The 13,383-nt window shown below is 39.6% G+C and overlaps 1 protein-coding gene across 3 annotated transcripts in view; it reads left to right on the top strand.

Annotated features, from left to right (window-relative positions):
- Nucleotides 1–13,383, top strand: part of Armc3 (armadillo repeat containing 3) — a 158,224-nt gene that overhangs the window by 74,685 nt on the left and 70,156 nt on the right. For all 3 annotated transcript variants that reach the window (XM_012951147.2, XM_045135161.1, XM_045135160.1), the window contains one exon: nucleotides 7,589–7,772. In XM_012951147.2, the coding sequence (XP_012806601.2) occupies nucleotides 7,589–7,772 (184 nt within the window). The remainder of the gene's footprint in view (nucleotides 1–7,588; nucleotides 7,773–13,383) is intronic.

The following is a 13,383-nucleotide window of genomic DNA, read 5'->3' as shown; positions in this document are numbered from 1 at the left end:
GGGCACTAGCTTTTTTTTTGTGGGGCAATCTGAGGCTGGAAACTGTGGTCCTGCAGATCGGCACCCCTGCTGCTGGAACTGCAGCTGCTAAGGTGCCTCTGCTGGGTCTGTCAGCAGCTGAAGTGCTGCTGCTGGGTCCACTGCTGCTGCTGCCTCTGCTGCTACTGCTGCTATAGCTGCCACCTCTGGAGCCACTGCTGCCACTGAAGCTGCTGCTGCTTGGTCTGCCCCTGTTGCCTCTACTGGATCTACTGCTCTTGGGGCCTCTGTTACCGGTGCTGGAGGCGCTGACATTGCTACTGGTCTCTGCTCCTGCTTGGGTCCCACTGTCGGCCCAAGTTGGTGTAGCTAGGTCCTGGGACCGCTGCTCTGTTCGCTGGAGCTGGGCTCAGGTGGTGGGGGAGGGGAGGGAGCCGCAGCTGCTCTGGTTCTCTCGCTGTTGCACGTGTTCTTCTACCTCGTGGTCTGCTCCTCTGTTGCTCACTGCCGCTCTCCCTTCATGTTTCATGAGTTGCGGAGAGCGCCCCTGTGAGCGGAAAATCCCCGCACCTGGCTTTTCCTGTGGCTGGAGCCGAGTCTGGTGGTTTTCTGGTGCACTGCCACCGCGGTTGGCAGAGCTGCCGGGGCCACATTTGCCGGCCTGTGCGGGCTCTGTATGCTGTGGATCTCTTCTACTTCTCCACTGCCGCTTCAATTTCCTATACACCTCACTTTTTAGTAAAAGTGTGTATTTTGCTGGGTTTTTTTGGTCTTTTTTCCCCCCAGACTGCTTTGGCGTGGTACCTACGCCACCATCTTAACCGGAAATCATAAAGTGCTTTTCTAACATGGACAAGGCTCTGGGTTTATAGGTTCCAGTTCCAGTACTGCTAAAAAAAATATTTTTATATTTGTGTTCCGTGGAAGATTTGTGTTTGGTGGAAGATAAGCAATTTCCCTTGGCTACCATTACTGTAAGCTTCCTTTACAGTGTTATTTTTTTTTAATTTTTATTAACATTTTCCATAATTATACAATATATCCCATGGTAATTCCCTCCCTCCCCATCCCCACACTTTCCCATTTGAAATTCCATTCTCCATCATATTACCTCCCCATTACAATCATTGTAATTACATATATACAATATCAACCTATTAAGTATCCTCCTCCCTTCCTTTCTCCACCATTTATGTCTCCTTTTCAACTTACTGGCCTCTGCTACTAAGTATTTTCATTCTCACACAGAAGCCCAGTCATCTGTAGCTAGGATCCACATATGAGAGAGAACATGTGGCGCTTGGCTTTCTGGGCCTGGGTTACCTGACTTAATATAATACTTTCCAGGTCCATCCATTTTTCTGCAAATTTCATAACTTCATTTTTTTTTTTACCGCTGAGTAGAACTCCATTGTATAATATACCACATCTTCATTATCCACTCATCAGTTGAGGGACATCTAGGCTGGTACCATTTCCCAGCTATTATAAATTGAGCAGCAATAAACATGGTTGAGCATGTACTTCTAAGGAAATGAGATGAGTCCTTTGGATATATGCCTAGGAGTGCTATAGCTGGGTCATATGGTAGATCAATCTCTAGCTGTTTTAGGAACCTCCACACTGTTTTCCACAATGGCTGGACCAGATTGCATTCCCTGCAGAAGGGTTCCTTTTTTTCCACATCCCCGCCAACATTTATGATCATTTGTTTTCATGATGGTGGCCAATCTGACAGCAGTGAGATGGAATCTCAATGTAGTTTTCATCTGCATTTCCCTGATGACTAGTGACGTAGAACATTTTTTTAGATGCTTATATGCCATTCGTATTTCTTCCTTTGAGAACTCTCTATTTAGCTCCATAGCCCATTTTTTGATTGGCTTTTTTGATTCCTTATTATTTAACTTTTTGAGTTCTTTATATATCCTAGATATTAATCCTCTATCAGATATATAGCTGGCGAAGATTTTTTCCCATTCTGTAGGTTGCCTCTTTGCTTTTTTCACTGTGTCCTTTGCGGTGCAAAATCTTTGTAATTTCATTAGGTCCCAGTGGTTAATCTGTGGTTTTATTGCCTGAGCAATTGGGGTTGTATTCAGAAAGTCTTTGCCAAGACCAATATGTTGAAGGGTTTCCCCTACTTTTTCCTCTAGCAGTTTCAAAGTTTCCGGTCTGATGTTAAGGTCTTTAATCCATTTGGACTTAATTCTTGTGCATGGCGAGAGAGAAGAATCTATTTTCATCCTTCTGCAGATATTTATCCAGTTTTCAAAACACCATTTGCTGAAGAGGCTGTCTCTTCTCCAATGAGTATTTTTGGCATTTTTATCGAATATCAGGTGGCTATAGCTACTTGGGCTTACATCTGGGTCCTCTATTCTGTCCACTGATCTACATGTCTGTTTTTGTGCCAGTACCATGCTGTTTTTGTTACTGTAGTATAGGTTAAAATCAGGTATGGTGATACCACCAGGCTCTTTTGTGTTGCTCAGTATTATTTTAGATATTTGAGGTTTTTGTGATTCCAAATGAATTTTTGGATTGTTTTTTCTATTTCCATGAAGAAAGCCTTTGGAAGTTTGATAGGGATTGCATTAAATGTGTAGATTGCTTTAGGTAAGATTGCCATTTTCACAATATTGATTCTTCCAATCCAGGAACAAGGGATGTTTCTCCACTTTCTAGTGTCTTCTGCAATTTCTCACTTGAGTGTTTTAAAGTTCTCATTGTAGAGATTCTTTACTTCCTTGGCTAGGTTTATTCCAAGGTATTTTATTTTTTTTGATGCAATTGTGAATGGGAGCGATTCTCTGATTTCATCCTCTGTGTGTTTGTTGTTAGCATATATGAAGGCTACTGATTTCTGTGTATTTATTTTGTATCCTGCTACATTGCTGTAGGTTTTGATGAGCTCTAACAGCTTGCTAGTAGAGTCTTTATGGTCCTTTATGTATAGAATCATGTCATCTGCAAATAATGATAACTTGATTTCTTCCTTTCCAATTTGTATCCCTTTTATGTGTGTCTCTTGCCTTATTGCTATGGCTAAGACTTCCAAAACTATATTAAATAAAAGTGGGGACAGTGGACACCCTTGTCTTGTTCCTGATTTTAGTGGAAAAGCTACCAGTTTTTCCCCATTTAGTAATATGTTGGCTGTAGGCTTGTCATAAATAGCCTTTATTATATTGAGATATGTTCCTTCTATTCCCAGTCTCTGTAGGACTTTTATCATGAAGGGATGTTGGATTTTGTCAAATGCTTTCTCTGCATCTAATGAGATGATCATGTGATTTTTGTCCTTCAACCCGTTTATGTAATGTATTACATTTATAGATTTGCGTATGTTGAACCATCCCTGCATCTCTGGGATAAAGCCTACTTGGTCAGGGTGAATGATCTTTTTGATATACTCTTGTATTCTGTTTGCCAATATTTAGTTGAGAATTTTTGCATCTATGTTCATGAGGGAGATTGGTCTGTATTTTTCCTTTTTTGTTCTATCTTTGCCTGGTTTTGGTATCAGGGTGATGCTGGCCTCATAGAAGGAGTTTGGTAGAATTCCTTCTTTTTCTATTTCCTGGAAAAGCTTAAGAAGCAATGGTGTTAGCTCTTCCTTAAAAGTCTGGTAAAATTCAGCAGTAAATCCGTCCGGGCCTGGGCTTTTTTTAGTTGGGAGATTATTGATAACCATTCGGATCTCCATGTTTGTTATAGGTATATTTAAGTGATTAATCTCATTTTGATTCATTTTAGGTAGGTCATATAGATCAAGGAAATCATCCATTTCTTTCAGATTTTCATACTTTGTCGAGTATATGCTTTTATAGTATGTCCCTATGATTTTTTGAATTTCTCTGGAATCTGTTGTGATGTTACCTTGTTCATCTCTGATTTTATTAATTTGTGTCTCTTCTCTCTTTCTTTTGGTCAGATTTGCTAAGGGTTTATCAATCTTGTTTATCCTTTCAAAGAACCAACTCTTGGTTTCATTAATTCTTTGGATTGTTCTTTTTGTTTCTATTTCATTAATTTCTGCCCTAATCTTTATTATTTCTTCCCGTCTACTGATTTTTGGTTTGCCTTGTTCTTCTTTTCCCAAGGCTTTAAGGCGAAGCATTAGGTCGTTTACTTGCGACCTTTCTAATTTGTTAATATAGGCACTTAAGGCTATAAATTTACCTCTTAGAACTGCCTTCAATATGTCCCAGAAGTTTGGGTATGTTGTGTTCTCATTATCATTTGACTCTATAAATTTTTTGATTTCCTTTTTGATTTCTTCATTGACCCACTCATCATTTAGTAGTGCATTGTTTAGTTTCCATGATTTTGTGTATGCTCTATAGCCTTTCTTGCTACTGATTTCTAGTTTAATTCCATAGTGGTCAGATAGAATGCAAGGAATTATTTCAATTTTCCTGAATTTGTTAAGATTTGCTTTGTGTCCTAATATATGGTCTATTTTAGAGAATGTTCCATGTGCTGCTGAAAAGAATGTATATTCTGCAGCCTTTGGATGAAATGTCCTGTATATATCTGTTAGGTCCATTCCTTCAATGACCTCATTTAGTGCAGATGCCTCTCTGTTTATTCTTTCCCTGGATGACCTGTCAATTGATGAGAGTGGGGTGTTAAAGTCACCCACCACCACTGTGTTTGGTGTTATCTGTGACCTTAGTTCTAATAGTGTTTGTTTGACGAATTTGGGAGCCCCCATGTTAGGTGCATATATGTTTAGGATTGTAATGTCCTCCTGTTGGAGTGTGCCCTTAATCAATATAAAGTGACCTTCCTTATCTTTCTTGACTAATGTCGGACTAAAGTCTACCCTGTCTGATATTAGGATAGCAACCCCTTCTTGTTTTCTAGGCCCATTTGCTTGAAACACCGTCTTCCAACCTTTCACCCTAAGATAATGTCTATCCTTTGTAGAAAGGTGAGTTTCTTGGAGACAACAAATTGTATGATCCTGCTTTTTAACCCAGTCTGCAAATCTATGTCTTTCCGTTGGGGCATTGAGACCGTTGATATTAATAGATATTATTGAAAGGTGTGTATGTATGTTTGCGATTTTTTTGTGTGTGTGTGTTTCTGGTTCTACCTGTACTCTCTTCTGTTAACTGGTATTTGAGTATAGCTTGTTTTTTCTAGCTTCCTTGTATGTGTGCTTTTCCTTTTGTTCAGCATGGAGGATTCTATCAAGTATTTTCTGTATAGCTGGTTTTGTCTTCAAATACTCCTTTAACCTGCTTTTGTCATGGAATGTCTTTATTTCTCCATCTATTTGAATGGATAACTTTGCAGGATAAAGTAACCTTGGTTGACAGTTGTTATCTTTCAGAAATTGGAATATATCACTCCAAGCTCTTCTGGCTTTAAAAGTTTGCATGGAATAATCTGCTGTAATCCTGATGGGCTTGCTTTTGTAGGTAACTTGATTTTTCTCTCTAACTGCTTTCAATATTTTTTCTTTGGTGTGTGTGTTTGGAAGTTTGATTATAATATGGTTTTGTCTGGCTGGGGTTCTAAAGGCTTCCTGAATCTGTACCTCTTTCCCAATTTGGGGGAAATTTTCCTCTATCATTTTGTTGAAGATGCCTACTATGCCTCTGGAGTGGAGTTCTTGTCCTTCTACTATGCCCTGAATTCTTATATTGGATCTTTTCATAGTGTCCCGAACACCTTGAAATTCCCACTCGTACTTTTCTATAAGTTTGTCTGTCTTTGTTGGACTGCATTAGGTCTGCCACCTGGTCTTCTAGCTTAGATATTCTGTCCTCTCTCTCATCCATCCTACTGGTGAGATTTTCTACAGAGTTTTTTATTTCATTAACTGTGTTCTTCATTGCTAGTAATTCTGACTGGTTTTTCTTTATTATTTCTATTTCCCTATTTATGTCTTGTATTGCCTTCTTTATTTCATTAAATTGGTGTCCTTCCTCTTCTTTGATTCCTTTGATTTCCTCTTTGATTTCCTGTTTGATTTCTTCTTTGAATGTTTTCATGTGTTCTTTGACCTCTTTGAACATATTTATAATTATTCTTTTGAACTCTTTCTCAGGCATTTCCTCTAACTCTTTCTCACTGGAGGACATTTCTGATGCATTAATACTTTTAGGTGGATTTATATCATCTTCCTTTTTAGTGTTTCTTGTGTTATAATGTATATATGTTTGCATCTTGGAGTAAGTTAATGCTTGGATTTTCTAGCTAGCTGTGTATTCTTAGCTGTATCAATTGATTTGATGTAATATATTTTCAGGGTAGGACCTTAAGGTGTTAGGTGTGGCTCTTAAGACTCTCAGAGTATCTATAAAGATGTTCTTAGGGGTTGAGTTTCCCTGCTATAGGAGTATTCAAGCAAGCTGAGTGGAATAAAATACAGGTAGGTTCTAAAAGTTAACTAAACATTGTACACATTCAATCAAAAAAAGCCCCGAGTATGTATGCAAGAGTAGTTATTATAATGACCAGATCCTGTATCAACAAAGAGGTTTAGATTTCTGGTCTGTTGAGGGATCCAAGTCAGCTTGTGACCAAGCGAGACCCTTCCCCGGTGCAATCCCAGTTACCTTGGGTGATTTTGGTCTCAGTCAAGTTGCTGCCTGGGTCGTCGGGCTGCTGTTCTGTTTTCTGGAGCTGGGCACTTGCTTTTCCTACGGGGCAAACTGAGCCGCTGCTGCTGCCTCTGCTGCTGCTGTAGCTGCCACTGCTGGAGCCACCACTGCTGCTGAAGCTGCTGCTGCTGTGTCCACTGCCGCTGCTCCCCCTGAAGCTGCTGCTGCGGGACCTGCCGCTGCTGCCACTCCTAGGTCTGCTGCTGCTTGGGCCGCTGGTACCGGGTCTGGAGCCGCTGATGTTGCTCCCGAACTCTGATCCTACTTGGGTCCTGTTGTCAGCCCTAGTTGGTGTGGCCGGGTCCCGGGCCGCTGCTCTGTTCGTTGGAGCTGGGTTCAGGCGGTGGGGGAAGGGAGGGAGCCGCAGCTGCTCTGGTTGTCTCGCTGTTCCACGTGTTCTTCTACCTCGCGGTCTGCTCCTCCGCTGCTCGCTGCTGCTCTCCCCTCATGTTTCCCGAGTTGCGGAGAGTGCCGGCGTGAGGGGAAAATCCCGCACCTGGCTTTTCCTGCGGCTCGAGCTGAGCCTGGCGGTTTTCTGCTGCGCCGCAGCCGCGGTGGTTGGCCGAGCTGCCAGAGCCACTTTTCCCACCTGTGCAGGCTCTGGATGCTCTATAACTCTTCTACTTCTCTGCTGCCGCTTTAATTTCCTATACACCTCACTTTTTAGTAAAAGTGTGTATTTTGCTGAGTTTTTTTTATCTTTTTCCCCCCTAAGCTGCTTTGGCGTGGTACCTACGCCACCATCTTAACCGGAAGTCCTCTACAGTGTTATTTTTTAATCCATAAAGCATTTTAGAGTAAGAGCAAATGAGAGAAAAATTAGGAATATGTCTAGGCGGCTTGACTTTGATAAGCAAAACTTTCCCTTGGTCTCTGTTACAAAAAAATTAATCACATTAAATTCTGATCAATCTTACTCTTGCAATAAAATTTGAGAAGAGTAATTTTCTTTTAACAGAACTATTAATTGTGTTTATTTTTATGACTAGGAAATGAATGACCTTCACATAGAAGCACTCTTTGTGATAGCTAATTGCCTTGAAGACATGGATACAGTGGTACTGATGCAACAGACAGGCGGGCTTAAAAAACTCCTCTGGTTTGCAGAAAACTCTTCAGTTCCTGATATTCAGAAGAATGCAGCAAAAGCAATCACTAAAGCAGCTTGTGATTGTAGGTCTGCTCTTCTATAAGCCAATTGTTGGTTTTCTCCTTGTATTCTTAATTGTGATTAGTACTTACCAGCTACTACTAAAGAATCTGCCCGTTTGACTAACCATTTGAGAGAAGCCCTATACTATTACTTAAACCAAAATACCTCATTGCCAATGAGGTGTTTGGTCAGGGATATTATAAGTTGAATAATATTTAATGATAGTCCCATTGTTTTAACAATGTATTTATTACTAACTTAAGTTTTAAGCCTTTCTTTCTTATGAACTTGGAATAAATAAGTGTGTGTAGTATTTGTGATCCTGAAATCCTTACTCAGAGAAATCCCTAAATCACAGTCATAGCCAAGGTAATTTCAAGTGTTAACAGGAGGATCATAATGCCATGGGATATAGCCATGAAAATAATGCACTCAAATTATATGCATAATATGTTTTTTCAGTGACAAGCTGTGTTGACATAAATATGTAAAACAGGAGAGATTAATTATATCCCAAACACTGAAGATGAAATTATAGTTTTGATTTAGCTATATATAGAGCATTTTGTTAGTAAAAGATATGGTTTTATTTTTCCCTTTCTGAAACATTACTCTTAGAAATGATGTCAGCTTTGACTGCCTTTGTGGTTCATTTTCTAAGCATATATACCCAGATCTGCATATATATCTGTGAGTATAGTGTAGGAAAAAAATTTTCAGCTCTTACCAGACTCCAGTGCATAGCCAGCACAGAGGGGCTTTATGACTCTCATTGTCAATGCCAGATCTAAAGACAGGCTGTGAAATTAAGATTTGTATTATTGGCAAAAGCTGTCTTATTTCATATTCTATCCAGTGGACTTGGTCATTATCATAGCTAGTCAATTCTACTTTCCTTCAATTCTAGGATTCTTGTAAACCCAAGGAAAGGTGTAATGGATAGGGTTACACCTAAACTGCTTTCCACATGCTGCCTTCTATGGGGTCTAGTGTGGCTGGGTCATTCTAGAGCTGTTACAACTTCTTACAGGTGGTTACTTTCATGTTGACCTACCATGTGACAGCCCTAAAAGACCATCTGATATTAATTCACTAATTAATGATATGTTGAGCCCCCACCTTCCAAACCTGCTCTTTAATAATTCACTAATGATTTGTTGGGTTCCTACTTTCTTTGCATGAAACTAGACTGGCAAGTAGGCAGGCACTCACAGTATTGTGTTAGTGGTTCTTGATGAAGGGAACAGAATCACAAAGGAAGTCCATTGAACACAGATTCCTGTTAGAGAAGTCTTCAAATAAGAGAAGTTGAGACCTATACCAAATAATGGGAATTGCCTGAGCAAAGAAAGACTGGATAGGATGGAGCTGGTCACAGTTCACTAAGAAGGAACAATGTGTGTAAAGGTTGGAGGAGGGATAGAGTATGGCCAAGTTCCAGAACTAAAGTTTTCAGACTGGGTAGTGAATAAAATGCAGCAAAACATTCGTTGTCAAAACTATGGAAGTAGCAAGGAATCAGATGCTAATAGTCACTGTGGCCAAGACATTAAATATCAAAGAAGATCAATGAGGAAACTTGTCACTTTGTACAGATACTCTTACTGCAAAGTGGAGAAGAGATTGGAAGTATGTATAAGGCTGAAAACAGTGGCCCCCAAACAGGTTGCCATGGTGAGGTTGGTGAGGTGTGAAGGGACTGTGATGGAGGCTTAGGGTGTAGCTTAATGGTAAGAGAACTTGCCTTTCATGATGAGGTCCAGCGCCATATACACACAATCAAGAAGGTAGTATAACTGACAAATATCACATGTTCTCATTTGTATGTTTAAGCTATAAAGTTCATTCTACAAAAGTTAGAGAAGAGACAGAGGCTATGAAAGCCTGCAGTCAGCTTGGGAAAAGGGGATGGAGAAATATATTTCAAATGATAGATTTAAAAGAAACCTGAAAATTTCTAATTCTCTTACTTTTCAAGATGTCAGAACAATAATGAGTTTCTCTTTTTCACCCTAAGATTTTTAAAATATTTTATTTTACTTTAAATTGTTTAATGTTTATTTATTTATTTGAGAGCAAGAGAGAGAGAGAGAATGGCCATGCTAGGACTTCTACTGCTGCAGACAAACTCTGCTTTGTGCATCTAGCTTGACTTTGGTACTGGGGAAGTGAACCCCAACTGACAGGTTTTGCAACCAAGTGCCTTTAACTGCTGAGCCATCTCCCAAATGTACTTTTGCATGATTTAACCTAGTATAGCCCCTACTGCTTCTTTTTAAAAAAAATTTGTTTATTTTTATTTATTTATTTGAGAGCAACAGACAGAGTGAGAAAGAGGCAGAGAGAGACAGAGAGGAATGGGCGTGCCAGGGCCTACAGGCACTGCAAATGAACTCCAGATGCATGAGCCCCCTTGTGCATCTGGCTAACATGGGTCCTGGGGAATCGAGCCTCGAACCAGGGTCTTTAGGCTTCACAGGCAAGCGCTTAACCAATAAGCCATATCTCCAGCCCAGCCCCTACTGTTTTAAACATGTTTTCAGTTTCCTTACAGTATACTTTTATGGAGCCCTAAAAACCTGTACAAGACCTAAAGCAATCATATTATGCAGGCACAGCATAAAAGCATACCTCCTCTGCTGAGCAGAACCATGGTTTCCCAATGGGAGAGGATTATATCCACTGTAACATCCCTCAGCCTGCTCTCCCTCTGTATTCTAGTGTCCTCACTGTTGGTCTTTCAGAGTTTATCTCTTAAAATCACTTTACAAACATTTTTTTTTTACAGTGCTGAAGAACAAACCCAAAGTCTTGAGCATACTATACTAGCATTCTACAATATATATAATTTTATTCATTTATTTATTTATTTTGAAAGAGAGAGAGGCAGAAAGAGAGAAAGGGCATGCCAGAGTGTCCAGTCACTGCAAAAAAACTCCAGACACATGCACCACCTTTTGCATCTGGCTTACATGGGTACTAGGGTATCTAACCTGGATCCTTAAGCTTCATAGGCAAGAGTCTTAACAGCTAAGCTACTCTCCAGCCCCACTTATATGTTTATAATTCTGCTTATTCAGTTGATAACTTTTTTTCCATCTATCTGGCATAGTTGCTTCCTGAATTGACTCCACCTTTGATGGCTGCACAGACAGTAGAAATGTATGTCAAATGGATCTTCAAATCCAGTGCAGATTTAGGTGATTTACTTTTCTCAGAGAAGGATCTATGTGATCTGAATGCTTGACTTTGGTTCTTGAAGCTTCTGGAAAGAGGTGTGATTTCATAAAATCCAAACTTTCTGTCTACATATTTTAAAATATCTTTAAGGGCGAACCCACCTCTGGTTGGGAGCACAGGGTGTTGTGAAAATCTCTCCATTTCAAGCCTTAGCTTTATTTGTGAACAGCACTCCTATTCCTGACCAGAGCACACAAGTTCTGGGACAAAGCCAACATCCCTAGGCATTCCTCATTTGCTTATTTGCCTCTGTTTATTACTTTTTTACTTGACCCTCCCTCCATTCCCCATTTTAGATTCTGCCTTGTTTTCACATCTTGTCTCTAATTCTTGTCCACTTTTGCTATCAATTCTTAGTGTTAACTCTATCCAATAACTAAGACATGCCATTTTTAATGTTAGTTACCATGGTAAACCCTAAAATATAAAAATTCTTTTAGATGAAGGTATGTATTCTCATTGTTTCTCAAAAACAATCAAAACACATAAACATATGGCACTGGTTTTGAGTTTTAACATGGATTTCCTACTGTGAAAAACAGGATCCCTGTGTTTGACAGCATCAGTTAGAGGAAGGTGTTAATTGCCACATTGCCAGTGAGGTTCATGAGCTGGTCTCCCAGCAGGAGCAAGGTGGGACAATGTCAAATTCTGAGATGGACACAGAAAATCATCATTACATGCACTTAAAAATAATTTATTTGAGCCGGGTGTGGTGGCGCATGCCTTTAATCCCAGCACTCGGGAGGCAGAGGTAGGAGGATTGCCATGAGTTCAAGGTCACCCTGAGATGACAGAGTTAATTCCAGGTCAGCCTGGACCAGAGTGAGACCCTACCTCGAAAAACCAAAAAAAAAAAAGAAAAAAATATTTTATTTATTTATTTATTTGCAAGGGGAGAGAGAGAAAGAGAGAGAGAGAGAGAGTGAGAGAGAGAGAGAGAGCAAGAGAGCAAGCAAGTGAGTGCCAGGGCTTCCAGCCACTGCAAACAAACTCCAGGATGCATGTGCTACTTTGTGCATCAAGCTTTACATGGGTACTAGGGAATCAAACCTGGGTCCTTGGGCTTTGCAGGCAGATGCCTTAAATGCTGAACCATACCTTCAGCCCTGAATGAACTTTAACTTTCATCAGCAAGCCTCATACATTTTATTAAGTGATACTGAACAAGTGCAGACTGAGCTAGCTGGTAATACTGAACAAATAGCATACCTATGGCCACCTTTGTTATCTGCATAGTTCAAATACAAATAGCAATTTGTAGCAATTCAGTACTTGAAAGCCAATCTTTTTACATTCATTACTGTAGTATCTCAGTGGATTTTCCTGATACATGTTGAGCATTCTGTGTAGAATTTGATTCAGAGGCACCAGGTTGTATTAATGATACATCTGAGAACTTTATTTAGGCCAAAAACTATGAAAAAGTTTCCAAGATTATTTTTTCATGGAAAATTCCATGGACAACATATGTTTTAAAATATCTTACAAGTGCCATCCTTTAGATTAAGTATCAACCATAGCATATAAAGGACAGTTCTAACTGACCTGATTCCTGATGTTAAGTAAAGGAAGGAAGGGATTACAATGACAGGATTTCAGGACATGGTTCATGATTGGGTTAGACTAATGAACAGTAGTATTTTTAGTCTGCACAAGGAACTGCATGGGATATATCTGTATGATATGAACAAAGGCTAGAAAGTATTTGTGAATATGGTGCCATTCATGGTATGCTACTGTTTCTGTTAAGAGACAGTTTTGAGGGGAATCAATATTAAAGGAAAATAAAAAGCATATCTTAACCTTAAAATGGAAATCCAGTTAGCTTCTAATTTCTGAAAATATTTCTGGAAAAAAGTCAATTAAATATAAATAAGTAGTGAGTTAATTCCAAACTTGGAAATTGTAATCTAGAATGTAGGGAATTATTTCAATTTTCCTGTATATGTTAAGATTTGCTTTGTGTCCTAATATATGGTCTATTTTAGAGACTGTTCCATGTGCAGCTGAAAAGAACGAGGATTCTGCAACACTTGAATGAAATGTCCTGTATATATCTGTTAGGTCCATTTGTTCTATCACCTCATTTAATCCAGATGCATCTCTGTTATTTTCTGCCAGGGTGACCTGTCAATTGATGAGAGTGGGGTGTTAAAGTCAACCACTACAACTGTGCTTGGTGTTATCTGTGACCTTAGTTCTAGTAGCACTTGTTTGATGAAGTTGGGAGCTGCCATGTTAGGGACATATATGTTTAGGATTTTAATGTCCTCCTGTTGGAGTGTGCCTTTAATCAATATAAAGTGATCTTCCTTATCTTTCCTAACTAATGTTGGACTCAAGTCTACCTTGTCAGATATTAGAATAGCAACCCCTGCTTGTTTTCTA

Source organism: Jaculus jaculus, chromosome 15, assembly GCF_020740685.1.
Source record: "Jaculus jaculus isolate mJacJac1 chromosome 15, mJacJac1.mat.Y.cur, whole genome shotgun sequence".
NCBI lineage: Eukaryota > Metazoa > Chordata > Mammalia > Rodentia > Dipodidae > Jaculus > Jaculus jaculus.
The sequence above is the reverse complement of the archived record's forward strand: the minus strand, read 5'-3'. Positions and strand labels throughout refer to the sequence as shown.